This window comes from Peromyscus eremicus, chromosome 6, assembly GCF_949786415.1.
Source record: "Peromyscus eremicus chromosome 6, PerEre_H2_v1, whole genome shotgun sequence".
Lineage (NCBI taxonomy): Eukaryota > Metazoa > Chordata > Mammalia > Rodentia > Cricetidae > Peromyscus > Peromyscus eremicus.
In genome coordinates this window covers 113,459,537-113,483,587 of record NC_081421.1, presented here as the reverse complement: position 1 = coordinate 113,483,587, position 24,051 = coordinate 113,459,537, and the positions used below count along the sequence as shown (strand labels likewise).

Genomic DNA, 24,051 nt, shown 5'->3' with positions numbered 1-24,051 from the left:
TTCATGAGTGGAGAATGCACACAATATAACACTATAGCTTCTTTGAATCTCCTCAAATCTAACATTTGCACAGAATTCCAATCAGCTTGTATGCAACCTTGAGCATTTGACAGTTCCTTTATGGTTACTAGATAGATTAAGGTTGGCTGTTTGAAAGCCTTAGGCTGTGTCCCTGTAACTGTATAATGCAATGCTGAGATTGGTTCACCTTTAAATCTTCTGTCTAGGTCTGAATGTCCCTATGATCTGTTTTAACAAGTTTTTCTAAAATTTTTATCTTGGCACTCACAATAACCAATTTTTTTTCAATGAGACAGGGTTTCTCTGTGTAGTTTTTGGTGCCTGTCCTGGATCTCATTCTGTAGACCAGGCTGAATAACCAACTTTTCAAAGATAAAAAAGAAATGATCAAAAAATAATATTTATAATAGACATTACATCTATCCCAACAACATTAATTATCCTCTCTTTTAATTATTCCATTTTTAGACCACCTAATGTGTTATCAAATAGAGACAAAATAACCTACATTGTAAAAATGTTTCCCATTTTTTAATGTGTGGAAAAATTCTTTTAACTAATTTCTCCCTTTAAGAAATCTTAATTGACTCATCAACTCAGCCAACTTCATAGAACAGTGGAAGACCAAGCAGGTTTCAAAGCAGCTACCTAGTGTGGCAGCAGCCTGAGATGGAGCTCCAGGGAGGGCCTACAACCCACTAGGAGAGAAGAAGTGAAAGATCAAGCCATCTGGATCCAGCTGGTTAGGGACTCCGGCCCACATCGGGTCCAGACTCTGGCCTCGTGTAGCTCAGCACTGAGCTAGGACCTGCTCAGTGAATTTGTGCCAGATATGTTGGGTGCCATATGTAACATGAGTCTTAAAGGGATTTATAATAAAAAAAAACCCAGAGCCAGTTTTTGGGGTGAAAGCTGAAAGATCAGAGAAACAGAACAGCCAGCCACTAACTTACCCCAGCCTCAAAAGAGTGAGTTCCTGTTTCCTCACACCTTATATACCTTTCTGTGTCCTGCCATATTACTTCCTGGGATTAAAGGAGTGTGTCACCACTGCCTGGTTCTGTTTCTCTCATGTAGCCTAGTGTGGCCTTGAACTCACCTGTGTGATAGGATTAAGGGTGTGTGCCACTACTGCCTGACCTCTATGTGTAATTTAGTGGCTGGCTCTGTCCTCTGATCCCCAGGTAAGCTTTATTGGGGTACACAATATATCACCACACATAGGCTCTTAGGCTTTGCCATCTTTATTATTATGGATTACATTTAGTTCTGATGTGAGATGGTATGAATCATATCAGTAAGATTCTGAACTGAAGGAGAGAGCATGGGAGGAAGCCGGTATGGTTAGGCTTTTCACATCATGGAACAAGGAGAATTGTTCTTTTTCATCTTGATATTCCTTATTTCTTCCTCATGATTTTTGTTTTGTTTCATGAGTTTTTTATTAAAAATTTCTTTTTGTTCCTGAAAAGAGAAACTGGAAACTAAAATCTGCAGAGAGTGTTATCATCTCAGTAAGAATGTCTGTCATCCAGGAAGCAAGTAACAGGCGTGAAGATGCAGGGGACAGTAGCCCGTATACATTGCTGCTTGGAATATTAATTAAATTATTATAGCTACTACAGAAGTCAATTTGCAGGCTCCTCCAAAAACTTGAGAGACAACTTCTATCAGATCCAGTCATGTTACTTCTGGGTACACGTCCAAAACAATCAAAGTCAACATACTACAGAGAATCCTGTATCCTCATGCTTATTATTCACTGCCCCCAGAAGCTAAACTATACAACTAGACTGGGTGTTCTTTAATAGATGAGAGAATAATGAGTGTTGTCATATATACATAACTGTATCTTTTACAGCTGTAAATGAGAGTTAAATTATAGTATTTTCAGGCAAGTAGGTGGAAATGGCATAAGCCAGGCTAAAAATAGGAATTATGCTTTGTCTCATGTGGAATCCAGAGAGGGGAGAGAAGGATGCATTATTAAAGGGGAAATATTAGGGCAAAAGAGGAGGGGAAGAGAGGTCATTAAAGATTAACATAATGCCTTCAAATCTGTTTATATGCAATTATGGAAATGCTATAATGAAACCCTTAAGTTGTACTGATACTATATAGTAAATAACCAAAACTAAGATAATTATATATTTTTTTTCAGATAATGGTCAAGCAAGTATCCTTTAAAATTTTTTAAATGTATCTTTTAGTGTTGTGTCTGTTGTGTGTGTAGGATGTGTGTGAACACTCATGAGTATGGATGTGTGTGTGTGTGTGTGTGTGTGTGTTTGATAGAGGGAGAGGGAAAAAGAGATGGATGGGGAGAGGAGGAGGAAGAGAAGAGGAGGATGAGGAGAGAGAGAGAGAGAGAGAGAGAGAGAGAGAGAGAGAGAGAGAGAGAGAGAGAGAGAATATGTGTGGAGATCAGAAGATAGCCATCATGTTGTTTCTCAATTTCCACCTTGTTTGAGACAAGATTCCTCCACTGTTTTTCTGAGCAAGCTGGCCTGGGAGTTTCCAAGGATTCTCCTGTTTATGCTTTGTATCTCCCTGTAAAATGTTGGGAACAGGAATTCATGGTACTACATCCTGCTTACACACAGGTTTTGGGTATTCAAATTCATGTCCTTACATTTGAACAGGAACCACTTTTATGCTCTGAGCCATCTCTCCAGCCCACATTTTTATTTCTTCAGTGTGATTCTTCATAGCTTTAGCAGTCTTTCTACTTTAGCATCTGAAATGTTCTGTCTACATTCCTTAGCATGGTACTGCTATGTTACATTGCTATATTGCTGTTACCCTATACTCAGCCTCTTACTCCATATTTTGAATTTTACCTTTTAAAAAAAAATCTCTTCAAACGTTTCTAACCATGTGGTGTGAATATCACATATATGTAAATAGGATAACAAATATACATTTAGAAGAGTGATGCATGGTTTCCAGATTAAGGAAAGACACATGATTGGGGAGTTGTATACAGACCTGTAAGATTTTGTTGGCATTACAAAGAGTAAAGTACTTAAGTGGTCTGGGAGTGCAATTGCCCAGAGTGTGACTCAGACTCAAGGCCAGGAGAACAGGAAAGTGCCTATAATCAGTGCTGCTAAGAGGCCATAGGAAGGTGAAACTGCTTTTTAGAATGCTTACAGAGATAAAGACCTATAGAGATGGCAAAAATGAAACCACTGTGGATATTACTAGGTAAGAGAAACATGCCAGATGTCCACCCACGAATAGTATCTCCATATACTTTCTATCTTTCAGGAATGGCAATTTCTACAGTAGAAAAAAAGACATCAGTGCCCAGTGTAGTGGTACAAGGCTGTAATGTCAGATTTGGGGTACTGAAGTGGGAAAATCTTAAGTGCTAGTCTAGCCTGAGCTACACAGAGACACCCTATCTAGAACATACAATGAGATAAAAAGATAATAGAGTAGTCCTGTGTCCTTAAAGAAGCAATACTTAATGTGGGTAGAGTAGTTTGTGTATGTATTTCAGTTATGTGCTTATATATTTTGAGTGATACAATGATCCAGTAGTCATGAAGCATAATCTTTTTGTAATTAGCCTTTGTCAGAGATACAAAGGTGGAGGTGTCTACATAGAAAATTCCTTTACATAATCACATGTACTAACGATTAATCAATGTCTTTTATTACTCGCCATTGAATGAGGAAAAAAAGATGCCACAATGAATTACCTGAAGCTTCTTAGTCAAGATCTCCTCTTGCTTTGCCATTAGTCTCGCTGTATCCGCATCCATCTTCTCAGTCAATTGTTTCACATAATCCTCAAAAGTTTTTTCTTTCTGCCTCATAATCTTCAGATTCATCTCTTCCATTTCCTGGAACATTTGCCTTGTCTCTGAGGACTGAGCTTGTGCAGATTCCACTGAAAATAAAGAATAAAGCAGAACAAATATGTAGGATCAGGGTTTAGCTTCTCCCTCCCCCCACAATGCTCATTTATGTTGATTCTTTATGAGCGGAATTCCTAGGCTCATTGTTTCTCCTAAAGTGACCATAGCTCCTATGACACATTTTCTTAAGCCAAGTATGACTTTCATGAGTGAAGACAAATCTTTGTTCTTTCTGTAGTCTGAAAACATGATGTCACTGGGCCAGGACCAAGCAGAGGGCAGCAGTTACCCTTGGGCTTCATTGACAGGGAATCTGGAAGCTCTACACACTCACTCTTCACAGGGACAACCCTCCTCTTGACCAGCCACCATGGACCTTCTGCACTCTGAACCTAGGCTATGTCAGATGACTAAGCATTCAAGGGGCAATTTAACAAAACCCATTGTTTTACACAATTACTGTAAAATAAAGTTTAAAATTTAAAAACAAACATTTCCTTCAATGTGAGCTGAAACATTATTCACTGAACCCCCAGTACTGATACTTAGTTGGGCCTAAAGTTCCTTTGTTCACTTTGTATCTAATTTTCTCTGTGTTCACATCATTCCTACCATATTCAAGAGTGTGAGTAAACCCTTAAATCAGAACATGGGTCTACAATTACTGTGTGGATGAGCAAAGAGTCTTAAGCAGACTGCACAATAGCTCTCTATTTAAAATATATTGTACTATAAAATTTGTATTTTCTCTAAAGGAAATGTAAATGTCTTGACATATAGTATGCACTTAACCATCCTTAAAAGCATTACCAGTAAAAATAAGAGGGAAATCAACAGTTTTAGTAAGGAGCATCAAAGAAATCGCCTTAGTAGCAACTCTTGTCTTTTTACACCATCTTCATTTCTGCACTCCTTATAGGCCAGCATTATGCAAACATGTAAAGTTCATGTTCAATGCTATTGATTGCTGTGTGAGAGTTGATCATTGTACTTGAGCCCTGGTAATAGTGTGGGGCAGGGATATATTGATTGTACAAATGCAGAGTCTAATACATTTTAGAAGTATTTCTCTGTTTTTTGCCTCTATCTCCTGAATCTCCTTCTGATGTTTTCTTCTTTTTTCAGAGATTTCTTCCTTGAGAAGTAGTTCTTGCTCCTGAGGAGGAAGAGGATTTAAAGAGGCATAGAATAAAATCATCTCACAGAAATTGTTCCATAATTAGCTAATAACTTTCTCTTTTATTTCTGAAATTAAATCCTCATCAGACTTGAAATTCTCTTTTAAGCTAGCCTCCTATCTCATCTCATCTCATCTCATCTCATCTCATCTCATCTCATCTCATCTCATCTTATAGCATATTACTTTCTCTTGAGGCTCCCATGTTTGGAATTATTTCCCAAGCACTTCTTCATAGTCTTTAGAAGAGGCTCATTCATGGCGTCCCTGAAGTATTGCAACACAATTGGGTATAATTATCACTCTCCTTTCCTCCTCCAACTGACCCCTTCTACAGTGTGGATATTCATTTCAAAATGATGGTCTCTTGGGAGGAATTCTCCATGGTGCTGAGAAGCACAAGTATAATTAAATAATGAAATTCTGATGGGATTATTAATAATAAGAAAATAAAATTGAGGAGACTGGGACTGTAGTTGCTCATAGTGCACTTCTGGGGCAACGTACAGAATATTCAGATTTAGAGGAATCTCAGAGAGCAGTTAGGGTAAAACAGTGAGGAGAGCATTTCCTCTATGTATTTCAACAAAGACAGAATCACTATTGATTCCACTAAGCAGAAAATATATGCTAGGTATTTTCCTATGATATATGATGCAGAAATTCCTTATCTCATCTGCAACTATAGTTTTCCTTGTAGAAAAGTTAACCAATTCTGCATCATTTGATGTGGGTACAATATGCAATGCATTGAAGGCTTTTTGTACAGGGCTTGGTGACCACTAGCTACTATATAGTGAGTGAGAATAATGCAGGCTCTAGGGAGCACAGTCTACCTGTGAGAGGACATTAGCAAATGCAGATTTTCTATGACACAGACACAAAGGATGTAAAACTGCAGTAGAGTGTCTGGTTACAATGGTCCTTCACCTAGACCAACTGCCCTAACCTCTAATCAGTGTCTTTTATTCCTGCCATTGGGTGGGAATGTGATAGCACAAAGGAATACCTGAAGCATAAGAGTCATCATCTTCTCTTGCTCTGCTATTTGCTGAGCTCTCTCTCTCTCCATCTTTTCTATCAACTGTTGCACATGTTCCTGGTGATTCTTCTCTTTATTTTCCATCATCTGATCATATTTCCTTTGCATTTCTTCCATTATTTTTGCTGTAGTCTTTGAAGATTCAGCTTTCATATGATCCACTGTGGAGGAAAAGGAAACAAAAAAACATGTAGGATTGGTATGATGTCTCCTTCTGCCAACACCTGTTTGGCAGTTTGCTATTGGATACACAGAGTTCTGTGGTACCAGCACTACCCTTGGAGAGACCATGATGCCTCCGACATAGCTAACCAAGATATGATTTGGGAAGTGAATGCCCATCCTTGCTTTTGTTGTTCCAAGGAGACCTATATCTGAGGATATCCTCTAATCACTAACATACTTATAGAGTGATGCTTGAATATGCCGTGTGTGTGTGTGTGTGTGTGTGTGTGTGTGTGTGTGTGTGTGTGTGTATGGTGTTTCTATGGCTCTCTCTGGATTCTGAGTCTCAATGTCAATACTGTTATACTACTTGTTAATTGTACATCAGTAACACACTGAAACTATTGTGATCTGACACTGATGGCTAAAAAGAACTTCCCTTTAATTTAAAAAGAATTATTATTTTACTTTCTGCATATGGATGTTTTTGCGTGAATGTTTTTCTGTGCATGTGCATGCCTTGTGCCTATAGAGGCCAGAAGAGAACACTGGATTTCCTGGAACTAGAGTTACAGATAATTATGAGCTGCCATGTGGGTGCTGGAAATTGAACCAGTCCTCCGGAAGAGCAACCAGTGTTCTTGACTACTGAGCCATCTCTCCAGCCCCGGAACTTCCCTTTATATATAATCACATATGTTCCATGGCCTATCAGCAGGAATACTCAACAATATCTAAAGAACTGGTTCACTCTTCAGTGCACAAAGGGGAGAATGCACACAGGGTTGAAGAGTCTGAGTATTACACAGATGGAGACAAAAAACTCTCAGAACTTCCTTGACAGCTCTCTCACCTGTCATGCCTCTTAATTACATAATTTATGACATCTCTAACAAAAAGGATGGATAGTTCTTATAGAGGAGCCAGTAAAGTTTATGCTAAAGTATATAATACAGTTAAAATTGAAATGACAAACTTAAGATGGAAAAAATGGTTTACACATAATTTCATTTTGCCAATTTATACCTCAGTGATGGTCTAAATGCCACAGCTTGTGGCTCAGTAATGGTATAAATGCCATGATTCGTGGCTCAGTGATGATATAAATGTCACGATTTCAAATGTAAAGCAGTGGGAGTTGTTAGATACCCCAAGTTCATTATTAGACTTATTCCCTGATTGGATAGTGTTCTAGTAGAAACTCTTGTCCTACGTATTCAATTTTTATTTATTATTATTGGGTGTATGTATGGCTTGTGGGGAGCAGTGGCACCCATGTGCCACTGTCCATGTGTGGAGATCAGAGGACAACTATGTGCTGTCTCTTCTCTCCACCTTTACATAGCTTCTCGTGATTGAACCCAGGTCCCCAGGCTTTACAGAAAGTGCCTGTTACATGGTAAGTCCTCTTACCAGCCCTGTTCTATACATTTTTACATTCTATTTATAGTACAGAAGATAATACTTTTTTCTCTGTATCTCTTCTCCACATTCTTCATCTCTTCTTGAAGTTTTCTGCTCTCTTCTCGGAACCCCTCTTGGAGTAGCTGTTTCTGCTCCTAAGAGGGAAAGAGAATATTTAATGTTGCAAGAAACATCAAGATAATAAAACTTACCAAACAATTTACAAATTAGTGCCTTTGAAATAATTTGGTAATTCCTCAAGACCTTTGGTATTCACTATTAAATTTTTTTCTATTTGTCTCCATATCCATCCCTCTCTTGAGTTTTCAGCCTTTATTACAATCCATGGCTTTTTCTTTATCTTTTCTTTTCTTTTGGTTTTTTGAGACAGGGTTTCTCTGTGTAGTTTTGCTGCCTTTCCTGGAACTCACTCTGTAGACCAGGCTGGCCTGGAACTCACAGAGATCTGCCTGGCTCTGCCTCCTGAGTGCTAGGATTAAAGGCATGTGCCACCACTGCCTGGCCCTGGTTTTTTTCTTATTTGGTCAAATTTAGTGTATATCTACAGTCCCTGAAAAAGTTTTGATCTGAAATTCTACCCTGGGATTTGTGGATCCACAGAGAATTTACTCATTACATCTAAACCTAGACAACATTTCCATCAGCTGGCAATTATATAGTATAGGTTTTGTTTTCACACACACTTGCCCTTCTGTAATGACAAGTCCCAGGTATCTGGACTCTACCAACTGTGGTCCAACATATTTTAATTGCTCCTTCACTTAATATATACAGACATTTATTTTTATTATTCACTAAAAAATAATGGACTTGAGCACTACCAACATCCATGAGGGTCTTGGAGTTATTGCTCCATAATCACTGACAGATAATTTTATCATACAGGAATAACTGAAATTTAAGTCTGTGACTCTCAGAGTAAAGTGAAATGTCTCATCAGAGAATTTTATATAAGCTTTCAAGTTCCATATGCAGAGTAAGTGATAGTAGTTGAGGACCTGAAGAACTGATATGGCTGACAGTACATTTCTGAACTGACATTTAGTCTCAACTTATAGTTGGAGGACAGGCTATGAACAGAAAATTGCTGGAAGACTGATTGTGTGTCAGTTGGTGATGCTTTGAGGGGAGGGGTTTGATGAAGGCATCCCAGTTAGGGCTGAGTGCTCCAAAGTCTCTCATTCTCTGCATATTGTCCATTCGTGGTTCTCTGTGTTGATTCCCACATACTGTAAGAAGAAGGTTCTCTGGTGTGGGATGAGAAAGGCACTGATCTATAAGTATAGCAGTGTGTCATTAGGAGTCATTTTGTTGATAGGTTTCTTTAGCATAATAGTAGTAGTATGTTTTTCCCTAGGCCTATGACCTACTAGTCTCATGTTGTTGGTCACTTAAGCAGTGTCAGCAGTGGGCCTTAAATCAAATAAAAAATGATTGGCTATTCCCATTGCATGTGGCCACTATCGCACCAGGATAGCTTACAAGCAGGTCATTGTTGTAGGTCACAGGGCTTGTAGCTGGGTGGTATTGATGATTGCCTTTCTCCTCTGAGTGTGCAGAGTACCTTCTAGTACCATGAATGTTAGTCAGTAGGAATGAAGCTTCTAGTTAGGCACCAGCTTGACTTCTCTGTGTTCAATGACATAATAAAGTATGGTCTCTAGCAATAGGGCCTTACCGTTAGGTTCTGGAGAATAACCAATAGTCTTGACAATAGTCTTTAGTGTTTGGGGGTTTCCATAGGGCCCCTTTTACTAATGTATATTTGATCTCTCTCTCTCTCTCTCTCTCTCTCTCTCTCTCTCTCTCTCTCTCTCTCTAATATGGAAATGTAAATGCTTAAATTGGAGCTGCATTATTCCAAATATTTTTAAGTTTAAATTTTGAATGGATTTTGAAGAATAAAATAAAGCTTGTAAAATACTTGCACAGTGCCTCTCTGTGAATAGGTGTTGTTTGTATTGATTCAGGAAAATGGTCTTCACAGGATTTTTTTTTATGTGATCTAGTGGCTTTGGACAGCTATCAATGCACAGTGGTGGGCACAATCAGCTTGCAGGGGCTGATACAGGATATTGGCTGGAGAATTCCTTATAACACGTGATTGTCTAGTCCCCTACAGAGTGGTTTCTATTAAAGATTCTAGAGGATAAAAATAACAGGGTACCTGAAGTTTAAGAGCTAGTGTCCGCTCTTGCTCTGCCTTTAGCTGGATTCTGTCATTCTCCATTTTCTGAGTCAGCTGTCTCAGGTGCTCCTGATAACTCCTTTCTTTCTGTTCCATCAGCTTCTCATTCTTCTTCTGTGTTTCCTCCAATAGTTTTGCAGCAGCCATTGCAGATTCAGTTTTCTTCCGCTCCACTGAGAAAGAGAGGAAACAATTTTTACGTGGGTCTACAGTGGGAAGGCATTGAGTGCTGGTGCCCTATATGTACTCATAGGTTGAAGTTGTAGTCACAGTGTGATGATATAGCGAGTTGTGATTCTGGTGAGGTAATTGGATTTAGATGATTGTGAGGATGGAGCCCCCATAGGAGCTCAGTGCTGTTGTAAAATGATAATAATAATAATAATAATAATAATAATAATAATAATGAGTTCAGTCTTCCCACCCTGCAATGATGCAGTGGGAAGACAACCAAGATACTAGAGAGAGCATTCTTGACCATCCCAGAATCCAGACTCTGGATTCTTGTTCTCCAGAACTGTGAGAAGTACATGTGTTTTCCCTGTGGCACCTGTCTTTGGCATTCTGTCTTGGCAGTTCTCCCTGCAGGAGACAATATTGCCTCCTTCTTACTTCTGTGGTTTCTTGTTATTACTATTAATTTTGTGGTGTTTTTTGCCCTTCTTTGTTCTTTTTCTTTTATTTTTCATTAATTCTATGTGTCTTTTACATGATGTATATTGATCCTCTTCATTTCCTCATCCCTTTGCATCCACCCTCCTCCTCTGCAGCCTCCCTAAGACATAACAAAGTTTAAGAGAAAAAGGAGGGAAAATAAAGAGAAAACAAAGAAAAGAATAAAAAAACAAACAAAAAAATTTTAAAGGGAAAAATTAAAAATCTCATCATGGAAGCTACAGTGTGACGCAGTGAGTCATGCAGTAACCACTTTGTCCACACATCTTTACTTGCAAGAGTCCATTGCAGGGAGTCGTTGGTCTGGTCTGAGGCCTCTGGTTACTACACTTTCAATGCTTAGTCCTCACTAGGACTCTTTCTGGATATCATGTTGTTCCCCTGTGTTGTGGAGATCCTGCAGCTTTGGTTCTATGGGTCAGGTCCCTACATGTGCTCCAGAAGGTTCACAGATAGGATGGATATTGGGGCGGACCAAGTCATAATAACCCTGGTTCTGGGCCTGTTTTATTTTATTTTATGTGTATGGATGTTTTGCCTGCATGTATATCTGTATACCATGCATATGATTTGTGGAGCCCAGAAGGGTTAGAAAATCAAACTGGGATCCTCTAGAAGAATATCCAGGGTTCTTAACCAGAGAGACATCTCCATAGCCTATTGTGGTCATCACTATTTGATAGAAAGGCTATCCCAAGGCCAATATACTTTGAGGTAACTACTACAATAATATCAGCAATCATGTACACCATGGTCAGAAAGAGTTTCGGTGATAGACTCATCTTTCTATTGTTTCAGTTTAAGAGTTACTGTTTTAAGACAGGCAATGGTTAAGCTGTTACAAGATTTTGTTACTGGTTTGTTTTTTGGTTCATTTCTTACCTTCAATCTCCTTTTCTTTTTTGGTCAGACTTTGATCTGTCTGTAAAACTGCATTAGAAACAGCCTCCTTGGATTGTATGTATGTCTGCAGAACCTCTTCAGCCTTAGAGTCCAGAGAATATAAGTTAGTGGGAGGACATCTATCTGTCTCCCTACCACCCTCAAGAATTGTCCTTTTCATCTAAGATTCCTTACCACAGGAGTGGGCAAATCATCCAAGGCAACCAAATGAAGCCCCCTACTGGTTAATACTGGGAGAAAGTGATTCTATACATTTAGACTAAGGCATGTAAATTGGAGATGATAATCTTGTGGCCTTACATGGGCAAATCATTCTGAGACATAAAGCCTTCAGGGAGAAAACAGTTCAGAGAGACATAGATATAAAGATGAAATGGTCAGAATGTAGAGTTAAAGTAATCATCAATCAGATGAATAGGTATCATTTTTTCTGAATATTTGGATCAAGAAGATATGTCAGCACTGGTAGAGCATACTGATAAATGTCTTGGTTACCTGTATGCCTTTCTTTGGTTCTCCATAGTACTTTTTCTTTAGTCTTTGTGTCTCCTGAACAAAGAGGAAGTAACCTCCTGGCTTAGAATAAGTGCCTTGCCTCACACCTTCTTCAAGAGGTCTGAAGATATCCTGAAGCAATGCCCAGCAACGGTTTGATGATACTTCCAGATTGCGTTTACAGAAATCATCCCACCTTTCTTCTAGCTGAGACTGCAGTGTAAAAATGGGAGTAAAAAGAACACCAGAGAAGATAGTAACAAGGGTTAGAATTTCTCCAAGGGCTTCCCAAAAACCTTGTTGTCTCCAGAAACTTGATGACAGCTGAGGAAAACTGTGGCTCTTCTTTGAGTTTGGACCTTCTTATGAGTCCCCTCCTTACTACAAATGATGATCAGAGGTTTATGCCAAACCTAATTGTAAACTTTGCTTTTAAACTGGACTGACGATGACTATGAATGGAATGAAGCATAAGCCCAAGGGGACAACTAAAACCACAAGTCCACCTCTTTCGGTCAAATGAAAGAAAATTGATCTATCCAAGTACAGAATTTGCTTACAGCACCAATTGTCAATTGTATGTACTTAGACTAAAGACGAGTATCATAAATTTTTTTTCAAATTTGAGTCCAAGCTTTAAAAAATTGTTTCATTTGAGTATTATATCTAAAGAGTTGTCACCATTTTAAGGGTGACAAAGGATAGTTTTCTTCGAAATTAATGGGACACTATGAAAGAAGTGCTAAGAGGAAAATTCATAGCACTAAATGCCCACATAAAGAAGTTGGAGAAATCTCACACTAGTGACTTAACAGCACAGCTGAAAGCTCTAGAACAAAAAGAAGCAAAGTCACCCAGGAGGAATACATGCCAGGAAATAATCAAATTGAGGGGTGACATCAATAAAATAGGAACAAAGAGAACAATTCAAAGAATCAATGAAACAAAGAGTTGGTTCTTTGAGAAAATCAACAAGATAGACAAGCCCTTATCCAAACTAGCCAAAAGGCAGAGAGAGAACATCCAAATTAACAAAATCAGAAATGAAAAGGGAGACATAACAACAGACAATGAGGAAATCCAGAGAATCATCAGGTCATACTTCAAAAACCTGTATTCCATAAAATTGGAAAATCTAAAAGAAATGGACAATTTTCTGGATAGGTACCAAATACCCAAATTAAATCAAGACCAGATAAACAATTTAAACAGATCTATAATCCCTAAGAAATAGAAACAGTTATTGATAGCCTCCCAACAAAAAAAGCCCAAAACATAAGGTTACAGCATAGAATTCTACCAGAATTTCAAAGAAGAGCTAGTACCAATACTCTTCAAATTGTTCCACACAATAGAAACAGAAGGAACATTGCCAAACTCCTTTTATGAGGCTATAGTTGCCCTGATACCCAAACCACACAAAGATACAAAAAAGAAAGAGAATTACGGACCAATCTCCCTCCTTTATAATTAATGCTCATTTCATTGTCTGATGTATGCCTTGCCTTATACAACATTGATCCATATAAACTTAGGAAATTACCCCCAATTCCTTTTGGAATGAATGGTCTTCATCTTTAAAGGCAGTCCTGAGGAAGATTTCTATGGCCTCTTTCTCACAGGTCCTGTGATGATCCAGCAGCTCCTGGAGGGTCTCTGTGGGCAGCTGCACCCTCTGGCTCATCTGCTGGTCATAGTGGGCAGTGGCCTTTTGCACTGCAGCTGAGTTCTCTATCTTTGCCAAGGCCAGGACTGCATTCTCCATGCAGGGCATGTCTCCACTGCAGATGGCTTCAACATAGGTCAGCACTAGACTTTCTAATCCTATAAACAGAGAGCAAATGATGACATCCACTAAGTAGAACTTTCTTCTCTAAGGAAAAGATAAAGTAGACCTGTGTATATTGAACATGAATGTCTCAGTCCTCCAACATATTTAGAATAAGACTTCTCACAGTGATTCTCAACTTGTGGGTTGAGACCCCTCTGGTGTCTCCTAACACCATTGGAAATAACAGATAATTACATTATGATTCATAACTAGCAACATTACAGTTATGAAGTAGCAACAAAATAATTTTATAGTTGAGGGTCACTACAGCATGAGAAACTGTATTAATGGGTCGCAGCATTAGGAAGGTTGAGAACTGTAAGTCTTCTATATTACTCCCTTGGAAAGTCTTTAATTAAATATGTGTGGAAAAGCAATGTTTTCCTTATCAAAAAGTGTTCCTCCTTGTCTCATTCTAGCTCAATGTTACTTTATAGAACTATTGAAGGGAGCCAGTTGTTTAATGACTCTGCTTCTCATCACAGTAACCACGAGAAATAAGGCTGTATAGTCTAATTTTTTTCACTTAATAGTCTGAATTAATTTCACTGAATTTTTATTTAAATTTAAATGACTATGCTGTGGGAGCCCACAACTGACTCAGTTTCCCAGTTTGAATTTGAAATCTATTCTGAGTCAATAGAGTCCAAACTTGTTTGCTCCAGGGCTGTGAGAAAGTTCTGATTAGTCCATGGGAAGGAATGATACTTTCTAGCTAGACTCAGGCTGCTGATGCCAGCTGGAGGTACATTGAGATAGGAAATGAAACTGCCTGCTCCTTGACTCAAGGACAGGATAGATAGTGGGTGAACGCCTGTGCTGTGCATTGTTCCACCTCTGTCCTTCAAGACTGTTATAAGCTGACTCTGAATTAAACTCAGGACTGTCTGGCATTGACTGGCAGTACTCTCGACTATTTTCTGTCTTCTTCATTGTCTCTACAATCCTCATGCCGTCACCCTGCTACCCAGCTGATTGTCACAGGCTCTGACACTATGCATGTATTGGCTAGATACTGAGCAACAGCATATATCTGACTTTGTGCAACATTATGGGGACTTAACTCGGTTTAACTTATTTAAACTAGGTTTTCACTATCTATTCCACTTCAGGATTTGACTAATTAAAATCTGGTAGATCAGTTTAAACTGTCTAGAATGTAACATAAATAGTCATAGCCTCTACACTTTTGAAAGCTGAAACTTTATGAATGTTTCTCTCTCCCTCCATCTTGAAATGAGTGGAAGACTAAGATGGGGACTCACGTGGGCCATTGACAGGGATGCCTCCTGGAAGAGTTTTGGCTTTGCAATGGTTAAAGATGTACAAACAGAATTCTGCTACTTGCTTCAGAAAATCAGACTCGATCTCATTTTCTTGCAGTGTCTCCAGCTGGGAGAGCTTTTTCCACTCAGTGGGTGGGTAGAAGGTAAAACACTTCTTCTTTGGAAAAAACTTCCGAATACAGAGTCGGGGCAAGTTGTATTTTTCAACTTCTTTGCAGGTACCTGGGGAAATAATTTTTCCAACAGAGGATGAATAGCTAGTGGAAGTGTTAGTTTGTCATTTGAGAATTTCTTCAAATAAATCCATGTTATAGTTTTTGGTTATGTGCAGCTCTGCCATATAAGTTGTGAAGTAAATAAAGAGATGAACACGCTCTGGTAACAGTACTCAGAAAAAGGGGGCAACCAAAGAAACTGCAAATTAACATAGTTATTATTGGTTCTATTCAGGCAGATGGTAAATAAGAATTAGTTCTTAGGAATAGCCAGAAGCATAGAATGAAGAACTGAATGTGTCAACCCAAAAGGGTATAAATTTCTGGCATTTTCATCTACAAGTATCAATCTATGTACCTTCCTTGAGCTTCAGTGAATTCTCCAGGTACTCATCTGCTGTGACATGGACTCCATCTACTTCCATCTTCAAGGTCATGTCTCTCAGGCTCCACACGAAGTCAGGGAAGAAGCTCACAAACTCAGCTGAGTCCTCCCCTTCATCCTCCTGGTCAGATGAAGACCTTGCTCTGATCCGATCTGTTAGCTCTGTCACATAGCTGGGTAGCTAAGGAAAAGTGGTGAATGAGCAGGGTCCCCAGTCTTCTTCCTCCCATTGGACTCATCCATCCTCACACATGGTTTTACCATGCTCTGACTCAGTGGGACTCATTAGTTGGTGTATGAATTCTCCCCTTATGCTGGGATTATTCTGCCTCCTGTCTGTCAACACTGACTCTGTAGCATTCCAGGCTGGGATGTTCTCCATCACAGAAAGGATACTGCAGCTGGTCCATGGCCTGCTGGTTGATGGCTCCCATGCTGTTGTACACAAAGGTGCTGCTCAGAAGTATAGCCAGGGCAAAGATCCAGCAGTCATTCTGGTTGTCTCCCTGGAAGTCCAGACACACATGGGTCAGGAATATGTCTTGTGTTAGTTTTCAGGTGAGTAGTGACAAAAGTATGCTCATTTAATCAGATGTTTCCCACAGTGATTAGTAAAACTAACGTTGTCTCAAACACCTATACAAGACAACTCTAAACAAAAGTACTCATGAATTCCATTGAACTTGAATATATTTTACTAAGATTTTTGGTTTACACTTATTCTTTGAAGGTGTTTTTTGATCATTGGCATGTAATTGTTAAATAGACAGTGGATGTTTGCAGATATTCTAAAACTTCAAATACACTGTAGGTTTAAGTATCTCATTGCTAATGAGAAGATTTACTTTCATGTAACTCATACCTGTGGTATGTTTTTAAAGCTCATTTAATTCTTTCTTTGAGTCCTGGGAATGGAAACTAGGGCTTTCCCCAGGCTTGTCAAGCACAAGGGATTGAGATAGGCCATTATAGGCCATTCTTTGGCACTCATTATGTACCAGAAAAATTATTTATTTTATTAAATATTAATAGAAATACCATAAGGTATGTAGAGTATTGTTTATTTAATTCAGTTGATGTATCAAAAAGCTAAGGCTAGAAGTGTTGTTCAAATCTTAAATGGTCTTTTAATAATAAAAAAAAAAACCCAGAGTCAGATATCGGGGTGAAAGCTAAAAGATCAGAGAAGCAGAGCAGCCAGCCACTAGTTCTTACCTCTACAAAACCCTCAGTCTAAAGATAGTGAGTTCTGTTTCCTCTTTGTATACCTTTCTCTGCCCTGCCTATTACTTCCTGGGATTAAAGGTGTTTGTGCTTCCCAAGCAAAGACATGAAATCTCAAGTGCTGGGATTAAAGGTGTGTGCTACCACTGCCTGGCTCTGTTTCTAATCTAGTGGCTGGCTCTGTCCTCTGATCCTCAGGCAAGGTTATCAGGGTACACAATATATCACCACATAAAAGAAGTTTTAAAATAAGAACTGTGATTTAGTAACAAGGTATGCATTTAAACACAGTTATGGGCCTTCAAACTCAAATCTGTAATTGAAGTTCTGTGTAGGCTTGGATACATGACACTGAGTTTATCCTTGGTGCCTTCATAAGGTTGGGTACCAGGTTTAGGTTACATTCTAAAAGTTGCTGGGATACTGCAGAATGACCATCCTCCTCTTCTGTGAGTCTGTCTATTTATTAGTGGTGGCTAAAGTTAATTACACGATGATACAGTAAACTCAGGTTATTTAAAAATTAGAGGATATTTAGATATCAAGTCTGAATCTCAAGTTGAATTCTCAAACCTTACTTTCTCAACATCGCCCAGGCCCTCAGTGTCAAGCAGAACAAGCATGTGGTCTTTCTTGTGGGGATGAGGCACACACCACATCCAGATTCCTTTTGTATGAGCCTGCACTGTGGAGCCCAGAGAGAAGCCTGTGACATGAAGAAGAGAGGACACAGGGACAGAGAGTTAGAAGCAGGCGTTTCAGGAATTTGATGCAAAAATGAGAACAATTCAAGTCAGTAGAGCTAACTGAAACCAAAACTAGTATTGATCTTGCAACCAGAGAAATAATAAAAATCGTAATACCAAATATGTGAAAATAAATATTTCACAGTTATCATTAAAAATAGTATTCAGCAGACTACAAGAATTTCTTAACGCAAATGTATGAAATGCCATATATAAAAATCCATGCCAATATTATACTCAATGGTAAAAGCTGAAAAATTTTTCCTTTAAGATCATAGAAGAGAAAAGTGTACCCAATTTGGACACTGGTGTTCAATACAGCACTTGAAGTGTTATCCAAAATAATTAGGAAAAACAAAAACAAAATGAAAATAGCTGGCACCCAAGTTGGAAAGGAAGAATAAAATTATCTTTATCACAGATGGTATAATCTTATATGTTAAAACCTTTAAATACCCCACAGAACAATGTTAGATGTACTCAATTAATCCAGCATGGCTACAGCACACAGAATTATTTCTGTGATTTCTATAATTAGTTTCTTTTCTACACACCAATAATGAATATTCAAAATAATAATGTACAGAAAACTAAGAAATTAACCCCACTTATAATGCCATCTAAAGCGTGAACTGCTTGGGAATACACTTCATCTGTAAGGTGACAAATCTGCGCAGGGAAATATACAAATTATTAGAAAATATTTCAGAAGACACAAACAATTACATGTTCCATGTTTAAGGTCTGGAAGAAACAATATTCTTAAAATATCATTGCTACATGAAGTGATAAATGTCCATTCTTTTTGTGAGGAAGACCTTGCTTGGTTATCAAAGCTGTGCTTGAACTAGGGGATTCCAATGATATTCCAACCTTAGCTTCCCAAGTGCTGGGATTTCTGCCTTGCATCACAGCCCTTACTGCCCTCATATTTTGTTTTAAGGGTTAAATACATAGGAGCAGATTATAGAACAGTGGTGGAAAATGGTGGGCGATGGATGATTATTGTATGATGGGTACTTGGTTTGTGTTGGAAAAAATATAATAAATATATAAGTGAATTAATATGATGAGTGTACAATGATGGGAATTTGTTTAATGATATAGAACTGCAGTTGAAATGGTTAGAAGAATTAATTTTATGTTATGTTTATTCATGACAATAAGACTTTCCAAGTCAATTTGAAATATTTTAAAACCTGAAAGGTCAGAGGAAACTCACTGTTACCTCATGACCTTATTAATTACAAAATCATCGTCATCATTATTGTGTGTGTGTCTTTGTATATGCGTGATGTGTGTTAGGGCATGTGCGTGTCAGAGCATGTGTGTGTAGAGTTCAGAGAACAGCTCTGTAGATTAGACTGTCTCTTTCTACCTTCTCGGTATTGGGTCCAGGTTGCTTTGTGCAGGAATGGCTTTTACCTGCTGAACCTTCTTCTTGGCCCAGCCCTTACTTTTAATGACTGTCCTACAGACTATTATGTAACTGAATTATTCTTCTTAATGCTTTCTCCCTTTCTAAGATAGGAATGATTTCTGCTTTTAAAATGGAACTGAAGATAATAAAGAGTGTTATGGAGCTGACTGACTTCTTGAAATAGAGTGAAGATAAAAAGCCCAACTCTGAGTAGGAGATTAGATTTCAGAATCTGTCTCCTTCTCTAACATTGTTCCTCCTGACAACCCAAGTTTAAAGTGTGACCAAACAGTGAGGACTCAACAAAGCACTGTTGGTGGCACTCACCTGTGTTCTTCCCAGCCAGCTTGTTCATCAGGTAGGATTTGCCTGTGCGGTAGAGGCCCACGATGGCCACCACCACTACTGGCTGTGTGATGGCTGACAGAATCTCCAGGGCCTTCTGATTAGGCCTCAGTTGTCCTTTCACATTCTCAATGAGACACAGGGGCTCTGGCATGTGGACCTTTAGAGCCGTGTCCATTAGGGTTCTCTGTCTTTGAGGGAAGAGGTGGAATAAATTAGAAATCCCTTCTCTTCTCAGAGGTGGAGTCATACAACCCTCCAGCACAAACTGAAGTTTTATTGTATTGTCGAAGTAGTAAAGCAAAAAGCTGCCTAATTTTAGAAGGTTATGAAAATATTATCCAAGAAGTTGAATAAGAATGATAGTACTAATGAATTTTCAAAGTTCAACTACAAACAACTCAAATCTTCCCTTTAAATTATCATGGGAGATATTCCTTTTGGATTCTAATTTTAAATTTTATGCTAAATATTGAATAGGGAAGATAATTTGTTAAAAACATTTTTAAATAATTTTATTTTTAAATTTTTGATATTATAATTGAAATGCATTTTCCTTTCCTTGTCCCCCCTCAAAATCACCCCATATAACCACCCCCACTGTCTTTCAAATTTATGGCCTCTTTTTTCACTAGTTATTACATGCATATATGTATATGTACATGTATATATGTATATGTTCCTAAATATAATCTGCTCAGTCTATATAATGCTACCTGTATGGCTGTTTTTAGAGCTGAAAGAAAATTATCTTTTTAAAGCATAGGCTTTCTTGGGGCTGGTTTGTTGGCTCAGATAGTAAAGGTGCTCAGTGTCCAGCAAGACAACCTGAGCTCAATTTCCAGTATGTATATGTTGGCTGGAGAGCACTGACTCTCACAAGTTGTCCTCTGGTTTCTAAACATGTTACATGACATGTTCACACCCCATACACAAAGGCATATAAAGTAAATAGATAAATGAAAGAATTAAGAACTCCTTAAAAATAGGATTTCTCTAAATTTAGCATTAGGTGACTTTATTTTTTTATTTAGACTACATGCAAGAAATTCAATATGGATTTATTAACTCATTAATTCTTTCAATGAGTAAAAATGCTCGTGAATAAATTCTCCATTATCTTCACGTTTATACCTGGATAATAATCTGCTTAGGTGTTTAGTATTTGCCCCTCCCTCTGGATCTTAGGAACATTTTTGTGGATTGAGCATGTGCGGGACCCCTTCTGCTGCTGCTCCAGGGATGAAGTCAGCACAACTGACTTGTGCATGTTTATAAGCAACGGGCCACCCTGGACTAGGAACTCTTCCAAGGACATGGCAGGTGTGAAGGAGGGTCCCAGAAAGAAGAATACACCTCAGTTAACCCTCTACAAGCCTTACTCACTGGTGGGAACTTCAGTGACAGTGGAGAGCTGGAACGTTGAAGCCCAGAGACAAATTATCTTTGCTACCTCAGACTCAAGATCACATTTATTGTCCACTTCTGTGTTTGACCTAACATCCTCCTATCAGGTACGATCTTTTTTGGAATGTACAAACAGAGTCCTGGCTTCCACCACCCAAAGGGTGAGAAGGTTGTCAGAGAGTATCTGAGGCCTATTTCCTTACTGTGCTCTCAATTGCCTACCTGATGTTTCCAGCAGTATGCTTGAAAGTGTCTTCAGCTATGATATCTTTGTTCTGTTATAAAACTTTATGAAACTGTTACCCTGTTTGAACCTGGTATTTGGGGTAATACGTATCTGTATCCTTGCAAATTATTAAAATTCACTGGTAACAACTCACATCTTCCTTTTAGTTTATCATGAAAGAATTTCTTTTTGTATTCCAATTTTAAAATTTATACTAGATATTGAATGGGAGTATTCAATATCACAATATTTACTTCCAAAACAATAAATTATCCCTTTATTTATTAGAAGTAAGAGCTATGGGTTTTTTGTTTTGTTTTGCTTTTTTGTTTTGTTTTGTTTTGGTCAGTTAAGATGTTATGTGCCAAAACAGTGCTGTGAAGCCTCATTGATGTAGTGAGTAGCCTTTCCAGCTTTGATCTGGAAGTTCCAACCCCCATTGAGGCTTCGGTAACTGTCACGCCTACAAGGCGGGGCCAAGGGAGGACCCTGAAGACCCGAGATTCCGATGGGCGAGCTCTCTCTGTTCCTGGACCCTGAATGGTGGAGGTTGACCGAGCAGAGCTCCAGAGAACACCGCTGGACTGCCATACACCTTCCCCAGACCCTGCGACCTACCTATTCCTTCATTTGTAAGTTACGCCATTAATAAACTTTCCTTTTAACTACGTGGAGCGGCCTTAATAATTTCGCCAATACATTAGTTACTCAGTAAGCTAACCTAAGTGAGGAGGGGTCTGGGTGCAGCATTTTAAATGCCACAGGAAGCTCAAAACAATGGTGACAAGAAAACTGAAAATCGGAGAGCAGATCAAGAGCAATAAGTTGTCCAAAGACAATGGCTGTTTCCCGTGGCCCATTTTTAGGTTTCCTGATTATTTTTTCTCTTTAGTAGAAGAAAGAAAAGAGAGCTGGGGAGGAGAGAGAAGTAAAGAATGCAGAGGTAAGAGTTAACAATGGAGGGAGAGAGAGAACTGATGAATGGAGCTAGTGCCTGGCCAGGAACTCAAGGGAGGGGCTTCTAGGAACAACTTTCTGAAGGCCTGAGTAGTCAAGGTAAGCCTAGACACTGGCCCTAGTCCTGTACTGCACGGGATTCTTTGGAGTAAGTCTTTTGGTGAAACACAGGTCTGAATCCTGTGAGAGGTAAGGGCCGGGGGGGGGGGGGGTGTTCTAGGAATGATAGAGTCTACCCAGTGAAAGAGGAAATCCTCTTAGAAGCCAAGTTCAGGTGTGTGGTAGAAAGCATGTTAACCTGGTTTCTATCTTTCCCTCTGGGTTACAAAGTTTTCTTTCTGCTTCCACAGTGTCTGTGGCTGTTTGCATCATTTATTGTTTTATATTATCTAGTTTTTTCATCTCTCCTCTTCATGGAGACAATGCATGGGCAGACTTTTCAGTTGCTTAGCTGCAGTAGGAGCAGGATAAAGCAAGTACTGTCAATGTCCATAGTCATTTAATTGTGTTCCCACTCCATAGAGACAATGTGAACATAGAGAAGAGCACTCATAGTTTCAGTATTTCCAGCTGAATTCAAGCCCAATACTGGAATGTAGGGAATGTCAACCCTGATTGCACCCCTGCTGATATCACCTGACCCTGTACCCCAATGAATGCTCAGCTGCTGCCCATTTTGATTCTGGTATTGTCTAAGTGACCTACACGAAATCTTTTCATTCCCTTCCCGATATTACAGACCCCATTTCCCTGAGCAGAACTCTACAGAGCTGGGAAGAGAAGTGAGCCTCCTTACCTGCTCTTGCTGTTTATGGTGGATGGACTGGCTTCCTCCCTGGTCTCTTATTTCCTTCTCCAAGGCTGTGAGATTTTTTTCTGAGTGTGGTTGATCAAATGTACAGCAACGGTCTTAATGGATACGGGGAATATGAAAATGAAAGTGCTTGCTTCATAATAGTGAATCAACAATTGTGAAAGTAGTTTCTGGAGCTGAGCTGGTGGGAGGGTTCGTCAGGACTTCTCAGCCAGAGCTGGCAAACATTTACTTGCAAGAGACCTTTGTAACCACTTGCTGTTTTGATCACTGTATGTTAGATATGGATGTCTTCCATATATAGGCAGTGACTCTGAAGGATGGTGGCCTGTGTGATCATCTGAGATGAGGAGGCAGCATATTATTCTTTAAATGTAGTTGCCTAAAATAAATCTCATCTGGCTGATTCTTCTTTCAGAACTAGTTAGTGAGGGGAACGGCATGTTTCCCACCCTCCTAAAAGCCCAGAACTTGCTGCTATCACTCACTACTGTCAGCCAGTTCAGTCAGGATGGGCTCTTTGTATTATAAAGGGTTTCAGGCTGGTAGTTGGCGAATACATGATTTTTTTTCTTAATGCTGTTTTACAATTTTATTCAAATTCTTCTTTCTTAACATTTTAGCTTCACTGTTCTTGAATCTATTTCAAATTCATTTAGCTTATTTGGTATTTTGCACAAAAATATGACACAAACTCTTTGCAAAAATGTCTTGAGTCATGTTAAAATTGTATTTTCCCAGAGAGGATACTTGAGTCAGTTCCCAGTTACTTTTGCTATGACTGCAGTGAGAGTGGCAGAAATCTGCCACTTGAGTCCTGCCTACATCTTCTCCATCTCTGCTACTCTGTCACAGAAACTCTACCGCAGTTGAGTGTGGCCCCAGGGCTTGGGAATGGCTAGTGGGTCACAAGGTCCATCCTTTGGAATCTTATTTTGCCATGTGGTGATGGAAAGAGATGGTATGTATGACTAATCAAACATAGAGTCTAGTAGGAAGTCATCATAGATCTCTCTGGGATCTCCATGGCTTCTTTCACTTGTGACCTTCCCTCTCTTAAGCAATCCTGCCATGATGTGATCTGCTGAGTCCATGAGGCTGACTGACCTAGCACTTCATCTACACAGCCGAGCTATGTGAATTTCTCTACTTTAGGAAGCATCTAATGCCCAATGCTTTGTTTTCATAATAGAAAAATAAATAGACTAGTTCACACAATCAACAAACTGAGGTTCCTC

The 24,051-nt window shown here is 39.0% G+C and overlaps 1 protein-coding gene across 1 annotated transcript; it reads right to left on the bottom strand.

Annotated features, from left to right (window-relative positions):
• Window positions 1–929: 929 nt before the first annotated feature.
• LOC131912743 (guanylate-binding protein 1-like) lies at window positions 930–22,964 on the bottom strand. The gene is made up of 15 exons (XM_059265042.1): window positions 22,796–22,964; window positions 19,392–19,600; window positions 17,477–17,604; window positions 16,071–16,180; window positions 15,648–15,847; window positions 15,054–15,296; window positions 13,501–13,781; window positions 11,958–12,170; window positions 11,442–11,544; window positions 9,864–10,057; window positions 7,737–7,830; window positions 6,074–6,267; window positions 4,941–5,043; window positions 3,729–3,919; window positions 930–1,485 (listed from the first exon to the last, which is right to left on the bottom strand). Exons 2-15 carry the CDS (start codon window positions 19,585–19,587, stop codon window positions 1,375–1,377), a joined length of 2,361 nt encoding a protein of 786 aa, XP_059121025.1. The 5' UTR covers window positions 19,588–19,600; window positions 22,796–22,964; the 3' UTR covers window positions 930–1,374.
• Between the last annotated feature and the right edge of the window lie 1,087 nt (window positions 22,965–24,051).